The following is a 24572-nucleotide window of genomic DNA, read 5'->3' on the forward strand; positions in this document are numbered from 1 at the left end:
AAAAGTCAAACCACATCAATGTGCTCATGATACACGATCTTGGGCCTTAAATGGTGTATTCAGCTTTCAAATGTATTTTACCATCCCCAAATAATTTCAACAGTACAAATAGTAGTGTTATACCTTTGAAACACATATTGCTTTTTAAATTAAATTTAGAGTTTTAAATCTTCCCAATGTTTCTCTGTGTGTCCTTCAATTTGGTTAGACCTGTGAACCATCAGGGTTATTACACTGTGAGAGGTAACTGCCATAAACACTCTCTGGACAAAGGAAGAAAGAAGCTACAGCCTACAGTTAATTTATTAGAGATTTCCAAGTCAAAGATCTGACTTGATTGTGCTTATTTCTGCATTTCACTGAGATGCAGAGGGACCCACCACGAAGGCCCCAGTTCTGTTTTACTGCTGCAGCCCTGAGCAAAGCCCCAGCCCTCGTGCTGCTCCCCAGGCAGAGGCAGCAACGCTCCTGGGAGCTGGGACAGGGCTGGGCATGCCTGGGAGCCTCCAGCAGCAGCCAGGGCCGGGTCCCAGGCAGCCTGCAGCACTCAGCCACCTCCAGAGGGTCACACTGGCACTGAGAGCTGCCACAGCCCAGGATGGAACAGGATGAAGAGCAAACAGCCCACCCAGCGCAGCCAGGAAAACCCTCTGCTACGCACGCTGAACTGAAACCGGGCAGGACCCATGGACATTTAACCACTGGCACCTCTGCCAGCCCTCCCTGGGTCATCTCCATGAGTGGCTCCTGCAGCAGTTGCACACACTCTCCATTCACTGGGATACTGCAGCAAGAGGAGAGTTTCCACCCTGCTTTCACAAGAAAACCCAAGGTGTTTGTGGGCATTGGATGGAAGAGGCAGCACAGATGCTCTGCGGGCGTTACTGTGAGCATGCCTGTTCCACACCACACTCCTGAACATACATTACCTGTGAGGAGCCAGGTGAATCTGTCCCAGAGGAAAGCACTCACTGGGCTCTGCTCCCAAACAGAAACACCAGCCAGCAAAGACACCAATATCCAACCAAAGACACCGTTTCTGTGAGCTTGCTACAGTGATTAAAACTAGCTACTGATCATTTACAGAACACATCCGGTGAGCATTCTTTGCACAGTTACTTTAACACTCCAAGCATGAAAAAACCACCACAAAATTCAGTATAATTTACTCTCACACTAGTGCTTGGGATGGAACATGTTCACCTTTTTAAAAGGGAAGTTATCTTATAAAAATCACCTATTTGGTTCTTACAATAAAAATGGATTAATGCCCCCAAATCAGATCCTGGTTGTACTTTCTTTCAGATAAAGGCTAGACCTCAAAACTCCCTGAAATTTTAAGTACAAAATCTTCATCACAAATAGTGTTAGTCAAACACTTGTACAGAAATCTAGTTGCTACTAGAAACAGTTAAAGTAGTAAATATTGAAGCTAAATATCAGTTAATACCACTTGTATATCTGCCAGTAAATAATCTCTTTTGGGAACAAATTACCCTTATTACCACAGTCAGTAAAGGCAAGAATAAAGCCAACAACCTTGGAAAGGCTTCCATAGAAGAATCTGTGGGAATGGCTGCTGGTGAGCACATTTTTAAAATTCCATTTCATGAAGGAATTACCAATGGTTTGCACAGAAATAATTGCTACCAGTGGAGCACTGAAATGGCAATAATCTGACACATCCTGGCAACAGCATATAAACCCAGTTCTGGGGTGAGGTGTGGGAGAATGCAACATCCAATAACAGAGGAAACAACCAAGGCTGTGTGTGATATTTTCAGTAACACTCAAATACTCTTCTAGTTGATGTCTGGGACACTGTGGCCATGAAGGAGACCAATCTGCCCACTTCATTTCCTGATTACAAAACCCAAACAAATCAAAAAACCCCAAAGTCACTTTGCCACCAAGCCAAACACAGCCACTGTCAGGAAGAGAAACCCAAAGCCTTCAGAGGCTGTTACAGAGCTCTCAGTGAGGAACAAGGCTCAGCATCTGCACACATGCTTCAGTGCAAGGGCTCACAGGAACAACCCCAGACCACAACAGTCCCAACACACATTCCCTGTTCTCACTCCCAAGCTCTGGGGACTGCAGCAGCTGCCCTGATCACCCCAGCATCTCCTGTGCAAATGACAGGATTTTAGCTACTCATCATTAGTTCACACAGGTCAGAAAATCCATTTGCTTGGCTTTGCCTTAGACCTGAATACAGACTTTGGCTGAAAGAGCAGAAGTAGCTCTTCCAGAGCACCTCCCTGAGACCACAGCTCCAATATTCCACCAGGCACAGCATTTCTGTGACATGCTCCAACTGCACTGGAAACTGTATTCCCAGTGAGCCCCAAGGGAACTCTTACTCAGATTTTTAGCAGCAGCTGAATCCATCAGAAACACACAAGCAGATCCAGCAGGACACTGGGCTCAGCAGCCACAGGACAGAGCAGAGGAGCTGGGGATGGAGGTCAGGGAACCTGGGCACCTTCAGTCACCTCCCGGCTGCAAACACAAGCCTTAGAACACCCCTTAGCCCCAGTGATCAGACTGGTGTTACTTATCCAACATCCAAAGAGCCTTTAGAGATGCCCCTGTGTCTAGCACCAAGCTCCAAAGTGCTGGAATTTCACAAACCAACCCCAAGCTTAGGGGCAGGCAAGCACTGCAGGCATACCTGGTATAAACAATGGCACACACTGCGCAGCTGGGGTGGGAACTCCGAGGAGGAATTAATGATTGCCTGAAAAAACTTGTCTGTCATTTGCAAGAGACTCCTCTGGTTTTCTTCAAGGCTTTCTGTGGGCTCCAGCCTGAAACAGACCCACACATGTATGACCAGCCATCAAACACAACACAAGCTGCACTTACATCCCTGGTAAGAGCCTCATTTCCCCTTTTTCTTATGGAAATACTTGGGATCTTTTACACAAAAGTTTCCATCATTATTTTAAACCACATAAGGTACAAATAAAAGGCCCTGTAAAACTCAGTAATGAACAAACAGCTGAAGCTGACATTCTCTCAGACCATTTCATACAAACACATGCGTGCACAATTCCAACTGAAAATTGCATTATCAATTCATGATGGTTTATCTGAAAGGAATTTTGAGGTAGACACAGTTGATGGTTAAAGCATTCATTAGAAGGCCTATCTTTGGATAAGCTACTAAAGAGATGAATACTTTTGATTTTTCTAAGAGTTAGAAATAATTTAAAGCAACAGAGCAAGAGGGCTGCAGAGACAATGAACATGTCTGGAAAAGTGAGAGGTACAACAGTATGAAGCATGAGAGAAATATCTGCAACAAGGAAAAAGGAATCCTATTACAGACAATGAGTGGGAATAATGTTTACAAATAAATACATTTGCTGCTCGCCCTGAATCTCAAACCTTGTTGGATCCACCTCAAAGCTGACATGCTGCCACTCCGGGGATGTGATCACAGTCCGCAGCAAGGGCTCCAACAGCTTCTGCAAATATGTAGCACCATAGACCTGTGTGCAGGGGAACAGGGACAGAGCCCAGATTGACACAGGAATGCTGCAAAGTTCTGGAAGCTTTCAACAGCCTGAAAACACTTGGGCTGTTTTGGCATAAGCCAAATTCCTGTAAAACTCGGGTTTGTGTATTATAGTCTCACCTCTGGAACACAACCAAGACCAATTTCTACAGGTATTTTAATTAATTTCCAATTAGAGAAAAATAACAACTACATTGACCAGCAGACATTCTTTCTTAGAGCACTGACTCCACACTTCACCTCTGTTTGTACACAACTTTTTAAACTGAAATGGGAGCACAAACAAGACCTCGGAATTTAGCAGGAAGAGTCCTCCAGCTGGCACTGGCCCAGAATCACTCATACAATTGAACCAGTCAGAAAGGCAAAAGTTTAGTGCCACAGGGATACCTACTTTTTAAGGGCCTGAGCATAAGTGTTCTACGAGATTCACTTCATGAAATGTTAAAACACAAAAAGAAATCTCCCTAAACCTAACTCCTTAAACTAACTTAAGTTAGCTGAGACTAACTCAAACTGAGATCCAAATCTGTATGGCCTGTATCTAATCCCATTACTCAAGTGCTTAACCCCACAGACAAGCAGCTTTGTATTTTCATATTACTAAACTTTTCCTGCTATTGAAAACATCTGTACCAGAGGAAAAAAAAAAGAGATTATGTACCTTAAAACAGAAAGTCATTATTTTACTGGCTAAGCTGTTTCCTCGGAAGAGTGTCTGCATGGAGTCTGCCAACTCGACCTCCTTTGAGAACATATTCCAGAGGAGCTGGTAGAGCAGGTGCCGGGAATCAAAGAGTGTGACCAGGACACGAGCCAGCTCATCCTTAAAGGGAGGAGGAAGAGTTAATCTGACTCGCAGGGAGCCAAGGCAAGCATGAAACCCCAGCACCATGACAAAACCGAGCAGTTTGCAATAAAGCTTTAGGTCTGCTATGGGCTCTGGCAGGTAAATATCAAATTACACAAAAACAATCCCTCTGCAAATGTTTCCTATGCTACTGCTTGTCTAAAAATCGGCCTCAGGATATCCAGCTCTACAAGTTCATAATGGTTATCCAGACAGACAAGCAGTTACTCTGCTGTGTAACAAAGCCCAACTCATCTTGCTAAAACCTAGAAGAGCAAATACAATTCTGTGTGTCTGCATCACAGCACACACCACCTGTAATAAATAGCCAGCCCAGATGCATTTTTTAATATAACTGTATATAAATCGTTCCTAGACATTAACTAAAATCCAAGATCTGAACTCAGATTCAGTACATTTTTAAGAACACACAAAGAAAGGCTAGCTAGTGTCAGTGGCAGCTCTATTCTCTCTGTACCAGACTGTTGTGGCACTTTTTATTTCACGCCTTATTATTTTAACAAAATGTAGGAAATAAAACTAACTTACCCACTGAGAACAAGGCACCACATTGGCTAAAGCCATAGCAATAGGAAGCTCCCCCTGATCACCCATCATTGTAACCAGCTCCACCAATCTCTCAAAGCGATCTGCTAGCACTGTTTCCGCCAAGGTATCAAACTCCGTCCCCTGCTGCAGGATCTTGGTGAGGACTTCCATAAAGGTGGCTCTGGTCTGGAGGTCTTTATGATAGCCCAAGCCTGGGGGAGAGAGCCAGCAGCAGTGAGGGGGATGCAGGAGCAGGGGGTGGGCAGCAGGCAGGTGGGGCGTTACCTATGGAGTGCATGAGGCCGCTGTCCACGTTGGCGTTGAGCAGGTTGGACATGGCCAGCACGGTGCAGTGCCGCAGCGACGCCAGCCTGCGCGACATGCCGCGCTTGCGCCCGCCCGCCGCCGCGCCCTCCTCCTCCGCCTCGCTGCAGTCGTTCAGCAGGTTCATGAACAGCGTGAAGTACCTGGGGACAGGCCTCAGGGTCACGTGCGCCCTGTGCCGGGAGCCAACGCACAACCAACCTCCCAAAGCTCACCCATGGCAGCCAACGCACAACCAACCTCCCAAAGCTCACCCATGGCAGCCAAGGCACAACCAACCTCCCAAACCTCACCCATGGCAGTCAACGCACAACCAACCTCCCAAAGCTCACCCATGGCAGCCAAGGCACAACGACCCCCAAATCCTCACTCACGGGAGCTAACAAACCCCCCAAATCCTCACCCATGGCAGCCAAGGCACAATGACCCCTCAAAATCCTCACTCATGGGAGCCAACGCACAACCAACCTCCCAAAGCTCACCCATGGCAGCCAAGGCACAACGACCCCCAAATCCTCACCCATAGGAGCCAACGCACAACCAACCTCCCAAAGCTCACCCATGGCAGCCAACGCACAACCAACCTCCCAAACCTCACCCATGGCAGCCAAGGCACAACGACCCCCAAATCCTCACCCATGGGAGCCAACGCACAACGACCCCCAAATCCTCACACATGGGAGCTAACAAACCCCCCAAATCCTCACCCATGGGAGCCAACGCACAACGACCCCCAAATCCTCACACATGGGAGCTAACAAACCCCCCAAATCCTCACCCATGGGAGCCAACGCACAACGACCCCCAAATCCTCACACATGGGAGCTAACAAACCCCCCAAATCCTCACCCATGGGAGCCAACGCACAACAACCCCCAAATCCTCACCCATGGCAGCCAAGGCACAATGACCCCCCAAATCCTCACCCATGGGAGCCAACACATAACAAACCCGCCCAAAACCTCACCCACAGCAGCAATCACACAACAAACCCCCTCAAACCTCACCCTGCCCCAAGGAGCCTCCTCATGGCACAGCCCAAACCTTAACTGTGCCCCAACAACCTCCCTTTGTCCCAAACCCGGTGTGCCCATTCTCCCCAGCACTGGTGTGCCTCTATCAATAAATGTCTTCAAAGAGAGTTTAAGTTTTGTGGATAAAAATAAATAAAATACAGTATCAAACCAAGCTGATCCTAGCCATGACTGAAACGCACATCTGCATTAAGCAGAAACAAAGCCAAATTTTCTAGTTATTTTTTAAATGAAAATGTTTTCATAAACCTACAAAGCAGAGATTTTGAAATAGGCCAAAGAGGTAATTCCTCTTGGGATAATAAAATTATTTCTGCTGGAAGAAAAGCACAGTGTGTAATAAAGGTCATATAGGGCTTCTCTTCAGAGTGATTGTATAGAGAAACAGTTAAAAGTCACTATTTACTTGAGAAATAATTGAGATTTTGCTTCCATCAACTCAACACCATCTCCTTCTTCAGGCTGGAGTGGAAGCCCAGCAAGAAGAGAGACCACTGCTTCCATACTTGCCTGGTCCAAATCTCTGAAAAATAAAATGTAACAAATACAAGTCACTTTTACTTATAGCTCTACCTGCAATCAAATGCTGTTACAGTGAAGAGTGCCCCTTACCTTGTCAAGCATTTCACATCCTCATCTGTTGCTTGATTAGATGTTCCCATTACCCAGTCTGTCAAATATTCCACCATTTTGTTCCTGTTACACATAAATAGATTGTTTAAGCTTTGTTGGGGTTTTTCCACCAGTCTGTATCACACATTAAATTGTTACACGTGTTCAGTACCATCACAAACTAAGTAATACTTAGATGCAGCACCAGGCTCATAATCATTCTGAAGACAGACAAGGGAACTCTCCCTGCACCAGGAACACTGCTGTGACAGGGCTTTGATTTCTTTTTTAACCACCTAACCAGAGAAAACTACACTTGCCCACAGTACTCTACCCTATCAGTTAGGTAATGCCACCCTTACCTAAATTTCATTTCTTGACAAAATGAAAGGTCATCTCTCCTCTCCATCATTACTTCTACCAACTGACAGAGCTTTGTTTTTATTTGAATGGCATGTACCAGATTTCCAAGCACACGCACATACCTGAAGAAAAAAGCAAAAAGGATTAATTAAATACTTCATGCTACTTCACTCCTCTGCCCCAAGTAATCCTCTGCATCAGCAGCAAATTTCTTCTGGCCAAAATTTTCTATCAGTGTAAAACTAAACAGAAATCTGCCCTTCAGCTGGTTTTTAACCACTAACATCAATGTACAGAAAAGTAACCAGGAATGCCTAAGGCAGTAGGGCCAAGCTATGGAATGGTCAGGTCTTTAAAACAAAACAGTCACTCTTCAGCAATGCACTTTATGCTACACAACTTCCACAATTACTGAAGCTGTCAGAACCATAAGGAGGAGCAGAAAATCAGCTGCTGCTTCTCCATGGACACAAGCAGGAAAGATACAAACTAGAAGGCTCCAACTCACTTCTAAAACATAATGCCTGTGTATAGGAAGGTCAAGAGGGCTCCTTACCTAACCAGATTCAGCATCATTGTCTCAATGCTCGCTTGGCCAAGGTGTTCTGAGCTCCCTTCTGTGTGATTGTCAAGCAAATTCTTCATTATAGCAATGGTTTGCTCTACAAATTGTGTGTTGGTGTCAGTTAACAAGACCTACAGGATGAAAATTTCTGGTTAATTTTTAACACATAAAACCAAAGAAAGGGTATTTGCCAAATATACTGCAAGATTTCAAAAATCTCATGGACAAGCATTTTTCTAGTTACCACCAAGCCAACAGAACTCCAATACATGTCACAATTCAATGTGTGAACACTGCCAGCCATAAGGATTCCACAAACAATCTCAGAGATTCTGCACTCAAGAGTTCACTACTCAAGAATGTTAAATACAGCCTGGAATCACAACCACAATAATCATTAACATGTGCTGTGATGATCACTCTGCTCACAGGGGGTGTGCACAGAACACAAACAGGGATCCATTTCATCGCCCAGGGGAAAGACAGGACTGACACAAACATGAATAATATCACACAACTGTGAATCACCTGTCCTTGAGAATCAAAGAACTTGCTGATGGTATTCTTCAGTTTGTTGAAGAGCATGGGATAGAGCGCTGGACTGAGCTCCAGCCCCACCAGGTCTTTGATGTTGGTGCGGATCTGCAGCCCCACCTTCTCGTGGTTGCAGACCATGAGGGTGAGCAGGCGGTCGATGAATTTGCTGACCGGGGTCTCCACGCTGCCCTCGGTGGAGACCATGGAGATCATGGAGCCCTTGCGCTCGTTGAGGGGGCCCATGGGGGGGCTGTAGGTGGCCAGCCCCGCGCTGCTGCGGTGCTGCAGGCACACCCCGCCCAGGGCACACAGGAACCCCGTCATGTTGATCCACTCCTGCAGCGACTCCGTGTCCGACAGGTCGATGGAGCCGCCGCCGCTGACGTGCGACATCCGCCGCTTCACGATCGTCTTGTGCAGGCTCTCGGTCACCTGGGCACAGAGGTCGTTCGCTGAGTTAAAACTCAAATGCCTTAAAATACCTAAGCCTAAAGACTTGTTTTGAATTTCAAAATGTTGAACCAATGGAAAAATTCATAGTCACCTGCCCATCTTCCATTTTGGTCTTTGGATAGTTAAGGATTAGTTTTGTAGCTTGTTCCCATTTTGCATGTGTATCCTCCCAGGCCTGAAAGAAGATAAGACATATCAAGATTTAACTTCAAAACTACTTGTAGCAACAATATCTCCGTGTCTGTTTTTTTAATGTGCACACAGAGCATGTGAAGTGAGAAGTTAGCTCACCTCTGTGTTGCCTGCAGTGGGGTGTTCAATGCGCCTCAATAACGCCATCACTCTCTTCTGAAGAGCTGCTCTCCCTGCAAAGGGCACAGAACATTGAACCAAATTTTTGAAAATCCACCTACATCAAATTTGTGATCTTTGAAAGTAATTATTGAATTAAGAGGAACATATCCCCCTAAAAGTCTTCAGAAAGGTAGCTTCTTGTTACACAATTGTAAAATCCTCCTGAGCTCAGTCACCCAAATTCCTTACACTTTCTAGCAATTCTAATAACTTAAGACATTCCAGGAAAAGCCAGAGCAGCATGAAATCAAGAACCTCGACCTGTTTAAAGAACTCAAACACAAGTAACAGTCTTTTGTCCAGGCACAAAATTACTTTAACTGACTCATGACTCTTACCTGTTGACATCATGTTGCTCACAGATGCAAACTCCATGAAAGTGTTGTAGTTTGGCAAAAAGTTATGCACTGAGACCTCATCTACTCCACATCTGATGTCGGCCTCCTCACAGAGGTGACGGAAGCAGGACATGGCCACCAGGACAGCCTCGATGTCTGGGCTCCACAGGAACATGTACAAGGCCACTTCCAGCTTGGTCTGGGCTTGGCGGCAGATGGGGGTTCCGCTGCAGCCTGCAGTGCTCTCCTGGGAAACACACAATTCCCAGCTGGGGAACATTGCCTGTGAAACTTCAGCCCTGGCCAAACTGGGTTTGAAACTGCTTTTGTTCTAGTAGGAATAAGCCATCCTAAAAAGGATCAGAGCTCATATATGCTGTCACAATGCTGTTTGCAATCTTAATCAAAAAAATCCGCCAACGTTTTCACTGAAAAAATGTTACTTTGTAAAGTCTGAAACATCATCGTTAACCAGCACATTAACTCTAAAAGTAATTTAATTTCTACTTGCCCACAGGGTTTTTCTCAAGTGTTAAAATGAACTATCAGCATGTATTACTTACTATGGAAGAATTGCCCTTTGCTTTCCTCAGGGTAGCCCCTGGTGCACAGCGCATCATTTCCTCATGGTCAAGAGAAATTTGACTAGTTCCACTTCCAGAGACATCATAAAGGAAAAGGAAGTGGCAGGAACTCCTGTCTGATTGCTATAAAGAGAGGGGAGGAAAAGAATTTATCAATTGATACTTTAAAAGAGTAAAAGACATAGATCTGAGGAAGGCAAAAAGCTCTTGGACATTTACACAGTACTTTTTCCACTGCTGCACTCAGGGTGTTATCAAGTTCCTTGTGTTAATGGTATCCTAGACTGATATTTCCCCCTAAGAAATACATTATTTGATACTTTAAGAATATCAGAAAGAAGCAAGTCAGAATTCTGGGACTTAGAAGAACCTGAGATCCAAAAGGCAACTTCCTCCATCCATAAGCATGTGTATTTTACCATTAACTACCTTCCCTTTCTCTCACCTTGAGGACTATTTCCCTGTATTAAGCAAAGAGGCACAAGGCACATGTGAAACATTCATTTTCTAGCCAAGTAGAGCAACCTGTGCAGCTAAAGGGAAAAAAAAATCCCAAACCTAACTTTAGGTACCAATTCTAACCAAGGTGCCTCACAAAGCAGAGAGGAAATCAGACAACAGAACATGTAGGAGTAGCTACCAAATCTCTTCCAATCAAAAATAACCTGGTAAATAAAGGAAGTGACACCAACAGAGAACAATTCATGTTAATGATCCTAACAGGGAGATGGTAACGTTCACTTACTTTGTTTTTTAGCAGAAATTTATTCCTACAGATGAGAATCTCTCGCAGCCACTTGAGGATTTCTGTACTGCTGAGCATCTGATGACTTGTGAGCTTCTTGCAGATATAAAAAAGCATTTGTGAACTGCAGTAAAATGAAATTCAGCATCAGCCTTCTGATGGAACACCAACACTTCTGAAGGTATTACACTACATTTCACATAGAAATAGGCACTTAGCATGAACACCCTGTGCAAACACTACCCTGGGCTTCCAGCAGTACAACAGAGAGGTGAGAGTGTGCATGGACAGGCCAAGCTCCCCTGGGACCCTTCCCAGCGCCCGCGGCCTGGAGCAGCTGAAGCCCCGCGGGCAGCCCGGCCTGGAGCTCCAGCTGTGCCCGGGACAGAGACAGCACAGACAGGGCAGCACGAGTTACCTACACTGCTCTGACAACGTCTCAACTCTGCTCTGGAAGGAACACATCTAGGGATGTTCCTTCTTCACATCCCGTCAGGCCTCACACTCTCTGTTAAAACTGCCAAAGGGTCCAAATTAGTGTCAAGTGTGACGGGTTTTCCCCCCGCCCAAAGAGACCGTGAACTCCCTGTTGTTGCAAAGCTTTCCCAAAATACTCACAGCTATTTCGAGAGAGGACAAATCAAAACAGCTATTTCTCTCATTTATATATTAATTTACATACCTGATCTCCCAGAATGTTTCTATAGGAGCATCGGGATTCCACAAGTCAATGCTGTCCAACTGGTGCAGAACCAGCAAGGCCTAAAGCCAAAGAGAGTTTCACTTAAAGACAGAACTTTACAGAGTACCTGAGCCCAGGCAGAGAAACAGGTGCAGTCACAAATTCATTAACTGCTTTAAGAACAACAAAAGATATAAAAAGCATTTTCCATAGAACAGCAAGAGCTCATTGCTACTCGGTGTCAACAGCATTTCACTTTAGTCTTTACTCCACGCTCATACTGCAGAGCCAGAGGTTTTCCCTGGTATTTCTGCCCAAAGCCATGCTGCACACACACACACAGACACAGACTCTGTGTTGCAGGAGAGGCTGTGGCAGCAGCAGTGCCCACCCCGGAGCCCCGGGCTGTGCCCCTCACCTCCATGGCCTCCTGGGCGATGTCGGGCATGCTGGACTGCGGCACCAGCTGCACCAGCCCCGTGATCAGCTCGGCCGTGCTGCCCTGCGAGTCGGGGCCCTGCTTCCTGGGGTTCTGCATGGAAACACACAACACAGGCTCAGCTGCAAAGCCTTCCCTTGCTTGACCACACTACTGACAGCTCCTGCAGCACTCCTGCTGCTGAACTAGGGGGATCTGGGGATCTTTCAGAGAATCTGTCGTTTTATTTTTAATCCGTAACACGCCTTGCATATCATGTCTCTGACAGAACTGGAATATTTTTGTATTAAACCATCACAGGCCTGAGAAAATGGAAGATCTAAGACAGTACTCATTGAAATGATGACTAATTTCCAACTCCCTTATTTTAATTTTCTTCTATTCCCCTCTCCTTCCCCCACCTTCCCCTTCAGAGTCACAGAACTTCATGCTCCCCCTCATTGTGTTGCTCTGATTCTGTAAAGTCTCTTAGTTTCTTTTTCCTTTAAAATCACAGGAGCATCATAGCCAGAGAAAAAGATGAGTAGGAAGTGTCCTAGATGGTCAGGTGACCATTAATTTTTACTCATTTGGTAGCTTCAAAAGTAAATTCCACTCTGACTGAACAGTATGACAGTAGGATTTACTTACACATAGCAAAAGCTTTGGATCTGCATGGATCAGTTTCACCAAGGACAGCAGCAAGAACTTGTAGCTTCTGGTTTCCAAATCAGTAGGTTTTTCTTTAAATTTAAGGCTTGTCATTTTCTCCTTAAATGTAAGGCTCTGATAGAAGGAAAAAAAAAAATCACAGTCTTCATCAGGAAAGTAGTCAAACATAACAGTTATAATTAAACATCTTATGAAATGTATTGCTATTATCATCTATAATTCAAGAAAAAGTTTAAAAGTATACAAAACTCAAGTATAGTCACACAGCCTTCTAGTTCAAAATCCCCTCTCACAGGCAATCACTACTGTATCTTTAAAGCTCCCTTAACAATTGTTTCAGTAAGCTGCATGTGGACATAGGAAATTTTTTGCAAAGGACACAAACTGTGGCAAAAGAAAAGCGGAAAAAGGACCAAAAAGAATTACTGGTTTTGGTCTGAGACAGAAATAAAAATAAACGTTTCCAACTTGTTCTGAGTACATGAGAGGGAATTCATTCTATAGGCAAAGTAATGTCTTTATTTTCTGCTACAGCCCCAGGCCAGATGCCTGCATGTTCACCTCAACAGCCTCTGGAAAATGAACCTTTCAATTCTAAAAGGCACACAAGGCATCACTTAAATATAAAAATAATCTGCCTTCAGCTGAAAAACCAGTGAACGCCTTGTAAGTTTTGAACAAAAGGAGAAAGCCTAGTTTGAAATCACCCTCAAGGTAAATGATGAGCTATGACACGGTATGATTAACTTCTACAGGAAATTAGGTCTTCATGTTATTTCAATAATTAGTTATTGTGCAATATATGGAATAAAACCTACCACATAAAGCATCTGATCAAGAAATTGATAGCACAGTGGTAGAGGCAGCTAACTCTGCGCTAAGCCTGAGTTTGCCACAGCTCGGGATTTCTAGGAGAGGCACGTGGCAGAAGGAGATGTGTTTCTGTGAAAGCACTTATTGCCTCCACACAATCCAAAGTAAAGAGTGTCAGTGAGAGAGCCAGGCCAGGCCTGTGCAGTGCACCGAGGGACCAACGGCAGCGCGACGCTGACAGACAGCACCAGACAAGGACAGACATGGGGGAGTCATGGAGCATCAGTGAGTTCAGGCTGGAAATCAGGAACCAGCTCTAAAGCAGAGCAGGGGCACGGGGGAAGAGCCAACGGTGCCTTCCTGGGGGAAGCAGCTCCACTGGCGCTGCCCGGGGCTGGCGGGCTCTGCGGGTAACTATGCACAGAAAAGTCAGCGCAAGGAAGGGCTTTTCTGCGGTAGTTACGGGTCATACTTACAGCAGCAGAGGCCCAGGGCCATGCAAAGCAGGGGCTGGCGGGCATCTGAGCACGTGGGCAACAGCAGCCAGGCAGAGGGAAAGTGAGAAGCAGAAGACAAAGCACCACCAGTCAGAGCAGGGGTATTGTCAGGGCAACTCTTCTCCAACAGATGAATACACACAGGTGAAAAGCAAGTTAAACATGGAGTAGCTTTCAACCAAAAGCATTGTGCTCATTTGCTCTCCTTTGAGAAGCCCAACAGGAATATTTTTATGTCTCATTTTAGGCTCTCTAAACCAACCTACCAAGACCACTTGCCACAGCAGAAGTCCTCAAGGAATGTTCAGAGGAGAATGCAGCAACACAGCTGTGTGTGGACTTACTGGAAGAATTTGGACGAACTACAAGTCTGAATTTACTCAAGACTTTCTCCAAGACAGCCAAGAATATTAACTTTATTTAATAATGGTTGAAAAATCTTTTACTTTGTTGCTGTCACCAAGACCAAACAGTCAACTTGCTCAACATAAAGCAAGACAAATGAAGATGCCAATCATGGTAAAAGTATCACAGTTTTCAGTGATTGTCTTCACATACAGAATGCTTTGGTTTTTCACATTAAGCAAGGATGGACATGTTAGCTGGCTATTCACAGAGCCAGAAAGCTTAAAATAGACAGCCACAGAGGACAGCTAGAGGACAAATACTTGTATGTAGCCAGTTTAAAAGCACCAGGAAAACCGAGAGACATTGAACTAGGAACAGCCAATCCCCCAACACTGCAGGGCTACAGAGCACGTGTGGCTCCCTGCTGCTCTGTTCTTCCCCCTCTCGGTGTCCAGCGCAAGGCGCTGAAGAGGAGGGCAGGGCCGGGTGCCCCAGGCAGGGCCAGGTGCCCTAGGGCTGGGTGCCCCAGGCAGGGCTGGGTGCCCCAGGCAGGGCTGTCTGCCCTAGGGCTGGCTGCCCCAGGCAGGGCTGTCTGCCCTAGGGCCGGGTGCCCCAGGCAGGGCCGGGTGCCCCAGGCAGGGCCGGGTGCCCTAGGGCCGGGTGCCCCAGGCAGGGCCGGATGCCCCAGGCAGGGCTGGCTGCCCTAGGGCTGGGTGCCCCAGGCAGGGCCGGGTGCCCCAGGCAGGGCCGGGTGCCCCAGGCAGGGCCGGGTGCCCCAGGCAGGGCCGGGTGCCCCAGGCAGGGCTGGGTGTCCCAGGCAGGGCTGGGTGTCCCAGGCAGGGCTGGCTGCCCTGGGTGCCCAGGCAGGGCCGGGTGCCCAGGCTTACCGGGGTCATGCGGATGGCAGGGTGTGCCCCGCAGCCCTGCATGGCGCGGTGCAGCGTGTCGCTGAACATGCTGCGCAGCTCCACGGCGTGGCAGTACACGGCGTCGATCCGCGGCCACCAGTCCAGTGCCGACTGCAAGGCAAGGGCAGCACTGACCCCGAGCCACAGCTCTGGGGCCACCGAGGCTAAGCGTGCCCAACCCTCACCCCACATTCTCTGTACGCTGTACCAGTATGCCCAGTCACCCTGCATGCCCATTATCAAACCTGTAACCTTCAAACAGGCTGCAACTGAAGCAACGGTTCCAACCCAGCTGCTCACTACAACAGTCTGCCTCCTGAACAGGCACCAACCCCAAGATGTTCTGCACTCACAAGATCTAGCTTGCTATCCACATGGTATTTACTAAGCAGATATTGATCTGAACAGAAGCCCCAGACACTGGGCTGATGAAATACTGCCAGAACTTACGTTTGTGATGATTCGGTGGAGTGAATTTACCAGCACATAATGAAATGTTGATGGGGAATTCTGTGCCAAGCAGATCTACAATAAAAATACATAAAAGCCACTTAGGAATATCTTTGTCTTTGCCATCTTTCTTATCATCCTGAAAAACATTCTGGAGCCTTTTTATTAAATTGACAAAGCTGTCAAATCTGAACAAGAGAAGCCTAATCAGCTGTGAAAAGATTTATCAAAACATGCAGGGATTTATTACTAAGGGATATTTATACAGTTGAACTCATTTATGAGCTTCAAGCTGCTGTTAGCACAGCTTTTATAACTGACAGATTGTCAATAGTATGTAGAGAATGACTTACCATAAGCAGTGTTCTTACCTTGAAGTGTTGGTTATTGTGAGGATTTATGCGGAAGCAGGAAACCAAGCAGTCAATCATCAGGTCTACATCTGCATTCTGATTGCCTCTTGAAAAAGGTTTGCTTGGGTTAAACAGCAAATTCTATATAATTCAGAAAAATATAAATATATAAATCAGATACCATTATTATTCTTGGCTACTTTTAATACAAAACTTTCCATTGAAAACCACTGGTATTCAAATTAAGAAATTCAAAATTAACTTCATTATTTCAAATTTCTTCACCGCAATTAGGAAATAGACTTTCTTACCTTAAGATCTACTACCATGGACTGCACTAGCAGGAAAATGACAGAATTATCTTCCCAGTTGATGTACGTAGATGCTTTGCACAGTTTAACACAAGCAATAGCAGCACTTTCAGTCAGCTGCCTGCTCCCACTGTGTCCTGCCAGGGCCTTCCTGAGATTGTCCAGGAACAGCTTCTGCAGAATTCAGAGCAGGGATAGTTATAACCAGACACTGTGATGGCAAAAACCCACTGGATGCAGCAGCCTGGAGAAATCCTGTCATTATTAAAGACATTCCCTTTGACAGAGCTGGGGCAATCAGAATGGCACAAGAACTGGTTGTGCACTCTCAGCCCTCATGCTGCAGCCACATCAAACCCAGCAGGTGCTGTACCTGTGGGGCTCACAGCCCCTGCAGACCCCAGAACCTCAGCACAGCCATGTGCTGCAGGTGAAGGCAGAGGAAATCACAGCACAGAGATTCACATCTCCAAGGAAGTGGAAAGGTCTGAAATAACGTTGTTTGGGACATACTATCTGTATCAATTACTGACAGTAAAAGAAAGTATGTGAGAACTTAAAAAGAGTGCATAAATTTACATATGGCATTGCAATGTGCTCTTGAAGGAGGAAAGACAAAATTAAACATCCCTGAAATACAGAATCAGCAAAACCAAGCCAACTCTAAAAACCAGAGCCAGAATTCATTCTCTTACCTTGTTCATTTTAGTTTCCTCTACCACATCCTTTGCTATATCTTGGATTATCTCTGGACACAGGACCAGGAGGATGATCTGCAGTGGCCACACTGCTGCTTTACGCTTTGTGCTTTCAGCAAAGCCATCCACTAAATCAAACAACTTCTCAGCACAATCTGCATAAAACATAAGCCCAAGTCCAATACCAGTTTTAACTATGAAGAGGTAAAGAACAGGTATAAAAGAGCAGAGGGATAGTTCCACCTACACAGAAGGAAAGTTCTGGTCTGCACAATACTGACATGCTACTGGGGATCAAATGGTCTCAACCCAGTTAAAGACATAGTTTACCTGAAAATATAAATTCTCCTCTCTTTTTCACTAGAGACAAGTAAAGGTGATGTTCTCTAAGTTTTACCCTGTATCAAGATGAAAAATATAAATTTAAAGAGTCTCCATCTTTTGGGGTTTATTTCTTTGTGTTGTGAAGCACAAAATGAATCTCTTTTAAGAGGGGAGTCAGGAAAGAAAACAGACAGGAACATACTCTTGCCTGCCCTGACAAAGGCTGACAGAAATTTGTTTATTTGCAGGTTGCACAAGGAGCAAAGAGGGCACAAAATGCAAGTGAATGCATTTGGTGATATCTGAGAAACCAGCCCTGAACACTGTCATGTGTTATGCCTTACCAGCCATGTCAGTCTGGGGGGTTTGGTACAGCTTTGTGAATTCATCAGGATAGTTTTCCACCCAGTTCCAAAATGCCTGCAGATAATGGGAAACACCTTCACAATCCAGAGCTTCAACAATTTTACTGAATTACACATTTAAACAAAGAGAGGTCTTATTCTTAATTCTAATCACTCACAATTTCTTGCGAAACATATTTGCATCAAAGGAAGGCAGCAATTTTTATTTTATAGTAAATTACTGAATTTCAACTATTCCTAAACTAGAAGAAAGTCTACGAATAAGCAATGGAACAGAAGTACTGAACACTTACCTTCTCAAGACTGTTGATAACAGCTAACTGAGCTACTTTCTTTAGAGCTTTAAACTTGAATACAGTCTCTGTAAAGATAAAACATTTCTGCATTTAGAACAGAAACTTGTTCTAAAAACAACACAGCTTATACAAGATATTTGAAGCACAAAGCAATTTTCAAATCAATGTTTTAATAGTACTTAACTACTCTTAAATACTTCAGTAAATACATGACTGCTTGGAGAAAACAGAGCAATAAACCCAGATATATCAATTCCACTGTGTCATCTCTGACTAACCAGATTAAAATAGAAATATTTCAAAACACAGGCTCAGATCATACCTTGCAAGAGTCGCTTGAGTTTTGAACAATCCACACTGATGTACTGTAAAAGTTCAATATCATGAACATCAGCATTATCTTCTGAACAAACAGTCAGTTCCTGCAATCTAAAAATACACAAAATAAACAAACTTTTCCATCAGATCCTGCCAGACAGGTATGAACACACCTGTGAGATTATACATTTCAATAGCAGGAGAATGTTCCATCATCTCAGATGAACATTTCCAGATATAGAAATAAAAGATCTTGCACGATTAAGACTTAATATTACAGTCTGGTGCCATCCTCATACTGAAAATGGAGCTAGAAAACCAGTGATGATCTTACAAGATGCCAGTACCTTCTGTGGATTGACTGTGCCCAAGATTTGCCTAAATGCTCCTGTTATCCACCCTCCTGTGGCAGTGACCTCGTCACCCTCTCAAGTAAACATGAGGTCCTGGACTCCTGACACCTTGAGGCTATGCTCGCTGCCAGCAGGTCCTGCCCCAGGTAAGATCAGAGCACACCAGGGACTGCTGCTGCTACTGGATACCACTGCAGTGAGCTACAGCCATTCTTGCTCCACATTTCTCTGGCCTGAGCACACAGGATGAAGTTTAATCACACCAGTTTAAACACAACAGCATCTTTTCACACTGCTGTCTCAGAGAATTTACTCAGCATCTCCCAGGCACCAAGCCACTGATCACTGCAGCATCCGTTCCACAAACTGGGGACTGCCACGGCTCCTTCCAAGGCTACAGATGTGTTTCAGACATGGAATGGGATTTCTAGTACTAGACACAAAAGCAGTTCTTCCTGTCTTCAGCACCAGGGAAACTTAACAGCCCTCGCTGGGAATGGGAAGGTCCCCACTGCTGTGCTTTTCATGCCAAAAATCCCCCAGCTGCTGTGCAAGGCCCAGAAATATGGCTAAACAGGAAACCCAGGTCAGGGATCAGCAGTGCTGACCCCTGTGGAGACCAGCAACAACTGGTCAAACATTTAACTGTTGCTGCACAAGCCATCTGCAAGGGAAACAGGTTAGGGGAAAAGCACTCTGCTCCAGCTCAAGGGATGCTGAGGGGGCTTTGGAGCAGGGGAACAATCCATGCTACAGGCATACAAATACACACAGATCCAGCCACCAGATTCAAAGATTCTCAAAAAATCTCAACCAAAAAATGCTTCCAGTAAAAGGAGCAAAAGAAATTCTTTCCATTTCCATAAGCAACAAAACACTATCAACCTATAGAGTAAAACCACATCCCCCATGCTAGCTGCCAAGTCTATGTTCTTGAAATAGAAGTTATTAAAGGTTCTGTAACAACGTAGAAAATACTTTAAATTTCAAATTACTCAATCATTTTAGACTGAATTCTAAAACACAAACATTTTCCAAATAAATATATAAATATATGAGGAAAATATAAATCTTTGCTTCAATTAAATTGGCTCACTCATTGCTATGTGAACATGTAAGGATGCCCAAGCTCTATTTCTAATAAATCAAGAATGATGTCAACTGTAACACTGTGTGACAAGAGCTAAGCCACTTCAAGCACCTTTCAAAAAACATCAAAGTATTTCAGAAATAAAAAGCTTAGCACACCACCCTAGTGGACTGACAAATGCTGAAGCATCAGAAGGATCTGGAACAGAGCAAAAAGAGACAATAGATGGAAAATTTGGGCCTGTCTCCCTTCTTACTTAGAAAAGCAGAAAATCCAGTTATTTTTACAGTAGATGTGCTGTGAAACTCAAATCAGAAGACAAATGGGTCTTTCCCAACAACCAACAAACAGCCCAGCTGTTTGTCCCCTTCAGGCATAAGACAGATTTAACATAAAAGCTTCCTAGCAGGAAAACAACCATGGGGTTCCAGCAGAGCTGTGGACAATCACCAGTTTTCATTCTAAATTTGTAAGTAAATGGATACAACCATTAGCTTCAGCATTCTTTTTTTTCCAAGACACCTTGCACCCACAATAACTCACTCAACTTCTGCTGCATTATCTTCACTCACTATTTTCAGTGGTACTTTTGAAAGCAGACTAAAAAAAGCAATGCAGCCAGCAGTAACCCAGGATGGGGTTGAAATGGGTTCATTTCATAACCTGAAACCCAAGTAAACCTTTTAGTCTGCCCGGTGAAAGGCTGAGGGCATTCCACTTGAGAACTACCCTATTAAAGAGCATTTAAAGCATTGGCTCCTCTGAACAGCTGGTGGCAGACAGAGGCTGCAGATGCTGTCCCTGCCCAGGCCTGCACACACAGCAGTGCAGATGCTGTCCCTGCCCAGGCCTGCACACACAGCAGTGCAGATGCTGTCCCTCCCCAGGCCTGCACACACAGCAGTGCAGATGCTGTCCCTGCCCAGGGCTGCACACACAGCAGTGTAGATGCTGTCCCTGCCCAGGGCTGGCTGCACACACAGCAGTGCAGATGCTGTCCCTGCCCAGGGCTGGCTGCACACACAGCAGTGCAGATGCTGTCCCTGCCCAGGGCTGGCTGCACACACAGCAGTGCAGATGCTGTCCCTGCCCAGGGCTGGCTGCACACACAGCAGTGCAGATGCTGTCCCTGCCCAGGCCTGCACACACAGCAGTGCAGATGCTGTCCCTCCCCAGGCCGTTGCCTGCACACACAGCAGTGCAGATGCTGTCCCTCCCCAGGCCGTTGCCTGCAGGCCGTACCTGGTGGAGATGCGGCTGAAGACGGCGTTGAAGTTGTTGCAGCTGAGCGAGAAGAGCACGCCCGAGGCGGAGCTGCGCAGCTCGGCCGCGTGCTGGTTGCCCTCGCGGTAGGTGTGGATGAAGTGGCAGATCTCGGGCAGCAGCTGCTTCACCAGCATGGTCTCGTCCAGGCGCATGGTGTCCTTCGGTTGCTGTGGACAGACGGCATCCCCTGAACGCTGCTCGGGAAGGAAAGCCTGGATCCCCCTCCCGAGCTGCACAGAGGCTCCTGCCCCAGCACAGCCACACCACCCCAGGCCTGCAGCTGAGCACACCGGGCTGATGGGTCCCTCTGAGCTGAGCACACCCACACCGGGCTGATGGGTCCCACTGAGCTGAGCACACCCACACTGGGCTGATGGGTCCCACTGAGCTGAGCACACCCACACCGGGCTGATGGGTCCCACTGAGCTGAGCACACCCACACCGGGCTGATGGGTCCCTCTGAGCTGAGCACACCCACACCGGGCTGATGGGTCCCACTGAGCTGAGCACACCGGGCTGATGGGTCCCTCTGAGCTGATGGGTCCCTCTGAGCTGAGCACACCGGGCTGATGGGTCCCACTGAGCTGAGCACACCCACACCAGGCTGATGGGTCCCTCTGAGCTGAGCACACCGGGCTGATGGGTCCCACTGAGCTGAGCACACCCACACCGGGCTGATGGGTCCCACTGAGCTGAGCACACCCACACCGGGCTGATGGGTCCCACTGAGCTGAGCACACCCACACCGGGCTGATGGGTCCCACTGAGCTGAGCACACCCACACCGGGCTGATGGGTCCCTCTGAGCTGAGCACAGCGGGCTGATGGGTCCCACTGAGCTGATGGGTGCCTCTGAGCTGAGCACACCGGGCTGATGGGTCCCTCTGAGCACCAGGCAAACATCAAGCCAGGCTCTGAGGCAGCACACACTTGGCCCTGATGAACGAGCCCTGCTGCTCTGTGTGAGGATCAGGACAGCACTGCCTGCCTCAGCTTCTGCTGAGGGCTAAAGGGCAAAGCCCACTCTCACTTCCCTTGGGTAGGGGCTTGGTGGCCATATTTTGGCAGTGAGTATTTTATATTAAAAATGAACCAAAAAGAGGCGCTTCTCCCCTGCTCTTGCTGGGAATTGCTCTATACGAGTCAAAAATGGCTTAATTTCCCTGCAAAAGAAAAATCTAATTTTTGCCAGTTTGCACAGTGTGAGACATAAGGAAACTATTTACAGAAGAATTCAAAGTGAAACTTTGCTCTACTAAGAGCAAGTTTTAACAGAAGGGTCAGCACTAAAGCTTTCTAAAATTCTACCAATGAGTTTTCCATAGGGAATTGGGAAGTTTCAGAGACTCCCACTTAGCTGACCTGCGTCCTGTTGCCATGAGAACTTGATGAAACATTGAGCAAGAAATCCATCTGAAGATACCACAGAACACAACACGCTTTGTACAGAACTTTGGCTCATTCTGATTTAACATATTCTGCCTCAAACTGCTCTCATTTCAAGTGACAGAGCAAGAAACATTCAGCACAATTTTAGGATATTTAAATATGATGATCTATCCTGAAAACCACTGTTTCAAACATTATGCATAATAAAAATATTTTAAAATAACTAAATTCTGAAGTTAAAATTCTGAGTTTTTGACTCAAACTGTTCTTTTGACTCAATGCATCAAAGACTCAAGTGCCAAAAAGGGGTGCTTTCCTCAGCTGTAAAAGCTGGAAATCAGATACAGCTTAAAAATAAAATTCCATTCTTGTTAAAATAATAAACCACTGCAAATCTCGCTCTCAGTGAAGTTTGGCTTTGCAGTTCCAGCTCAGCACAGTGAGTTGTACAAGCAGCACCACTCTGCTCCCAAAGGGACCAGCAAACTGCCTCGCAGCAGCTCTGACTGGAAAGCTCAGGCCTGCACTCCCAGTGGAGATCTGGACATGCTTAACTAATGTAATCTAGGAAACACCTGCAGAAATCATCTCTAGACTTGTGGCAGCAAAGTTTCTGCTCTATACAAAAGCACATGGAAAATTACTTCAACAAATGAAAGTTAAGACATTTTAAAAAAACTCAGCCCTGTATGCAGAGAACTAAGTAGCACAAAATGAAAAACTTGTACTGAATCCTCTGCTACTTTTAACAGGAAAAAACTCCATTACTTTCAGGCAATGTAAAGCACCCTCCAAATCATTAATGCATCAATCACATCAACTACTTGCAGTTATAGGAAGTTTTAGTATTTTTAAATGGCATTAATCCTATTTTGCTCTAAATGTGATGAGTTTTTAGTACCAGTAACAACAGACACACAAGCATTTGACCTGTATTCTCCAACCCATTGGATTCCAAGTTAGAATTACTTAAGCAAGCCTACTCACCCCTGCCAGACATTTTTCCAGTGTATCCAAGATAATCAGCTGAGATAGATATAAATTCTTTTCAGCAGTTTCTCCAAATATTCTCTAGAAGTAGAATGGATTCATCTGAGACACAGATCTTTGACTTGTGATGTAATGAAAGGGAAGCAGCACAGTGGCACAGTAAATTATGGCTCCATTACTGCTCTAGTTTGGAGTTTAGACATAAAGCCAGCAAAAGTCAAATTAAAATAGGAAGTAAAACTTTATCACTAAAGAACTATCTTTATCCAGTCTGCAATGCCAAAAGCAAGAAGGAACCAAGAGCCCCTGCAAAGTAAGAGAGGAGGTGCCCTGCAGCCCCTCACCTCCCTCAGGCCCATGGCTGCTCAGAAATATGGGTTCCACCTTCCAGAACCTATTTTGGTACCAATCAGTGCTGACCCTTTTGCAGTTCTGTGCAGGATGCCCCACTGCAGACACAGGCAGGATTCCTGGGGTGCTCGGTCCTGTGCCAAGAACAGGCACTGCCTCCAGCAACATGGAAACCCCAAAATAAAGCAGGAAAGACTCAGCCAAAACCACAGACAGAGCACCTGTCAGAGCCAGCCAGAGCTGACTCTACCCTCAGCCCAGGTTTCAGCTGAGACTCTTTCTGAACCAAGACTGCTATGACCGAGTGTCTCCTGGGCTGGTCTGCTCCAGCTACAGAAGCCCTCCTCAATTCCCACAGCAGCTCACACCATCACACATGACGAGCATTCACACTTGCTCCTCAGGGCAAACCTTTTAATTGACACTTTCAGCTAGGTCTTGCCTCTCAAAATCCGTGTATCACATAGAGAAACTTCTTTAAACCGTACAGTTTTCTCATTTATCAGCCAATCACCTTGCATATCAACATGTTCCCTCATGCCTGTAGAGTTTAATTAAAATAAATTCTCTCTCCAAAGGGATTACAGGTAGCTTTAAGCAGCCTACAATCCCTAGCAGCAGGGCAACCTATTTTCTCATGTTATCAGTCCTCTGCAGTTCCAGCAGATGCACATCCCTGTACAACTGACAGCCAAGGGCTCACTCCAAATAATGTCTCTAAAACCATACAAAAAGTACTGCCAGAGGCTGGCCAGTTCTGTTACCTGTTTGGGGAGATTGCAAATGATCCCAAATCACATGGATTCAAAACTCAATGAACTAAACTTTTCTCATGGCAAAGGTTCTGACT

General features: G+C 45.8%; 1 protein-coding gene across 2 annotated transcripts in view; it reads right to left on the minus strand.

Moving 5' to 3' along the window:
- Positions 1-24572, minus strand: part of NF1 (neurofibromin 1) — a 74495-nt gene that overhangs the window by 43032 nt on the left and 6891 nt on the right. For both annotated transcript variants that reach the window (XM_066563322.1, XM_066563323.1), the window contains exons 3-30: positions 23369-23452; positions 20970-21160; positions 18289-18395; positions 17964-18031; positions 17650-17725; positions 16979-17136; positions 16284-16457; positions 15991-16113; positions 15620-15694; positions 15149-15280; positions 12583-12717; positions 11932-12045; positions 11514-11593; positions 10832-10955; positions 10066-10209; positions 9503-9749; positions 9102-9175; positions 8902-8985; positions 8349-8789; positions 7812-7951; positions 7255-7377; positions 6893-6976; positions 6687-6803; positions 5208-5389; positions 4923-5134; positions 4188-4349; positions 3394-3497; positions 2675-2810 (exon numbers count right to left, since the gene is read on the minus strand). In XM_066563322.1, coding sequence (XP_066419419.1) covers positions 2675-2810; positions 3394-3497; positions 4188-4349; positions 4923-5134; positions 5208-5389; positions 6687-6803; positions 6893-6976; positions 7255-7377; positions 7812-7951; positions 8349-8789; positions 8902-8985; positions 9102-9175; positions 9503-9749; positions 10066-10209; positions 10832-10955; positions 11514-11593; positions 11932-12045; positions 12583-12717; positions 15149-15280; positions 15620-15694; positions 15991-16113; positions 16284-16457; positions 16979-17136; positions 17650-17725; positions 17964-18031; positions 18289-18395; positions 20970-21160; positions 23369-23452 — 3891 coding nt within the window. The remainder of the gene's footprint in view (positions 1-2674; positions 2811-3393; positions 3498-4187; positions 4350-4922; positions 5135-5207; positions 5390-6686; positions 6804-6892; positions 6977-7254; positions 7378-7811; positions 7952-8348; positions 8790-8901; positions 8986-9101; positions 9176-9502; positions 9750-10065; positions 10210-10831; positions 10956-11513; positions 11594-11931; positions 12046-12582; positions 12718-15148; positions 15281-15619; positions 15695-15990; positions 16114-16283; positions 16458-16978; positions 17137-17649; positions 17726-17963; positions 18032-18288; positions 18396-20969; positions 21161-23368; positions 23453-24572) is intronic.

The sequence above is a fragment of the Molothrus aeneus genome, chromosome 20, assembly GCF_037042795.1.
Source record: "Molothrus aeneus isolate 106 chromosome 20, BPBGC_Maene_1.0, whole genome shotgun sequence".
Classification (NCBI taxonomy): domain Eukaryota; kingdom Metazoa; phylum Chordata; class Aves; order Passeriformes; family Icteridae; genus Molothrus; species Molothrus aeneus.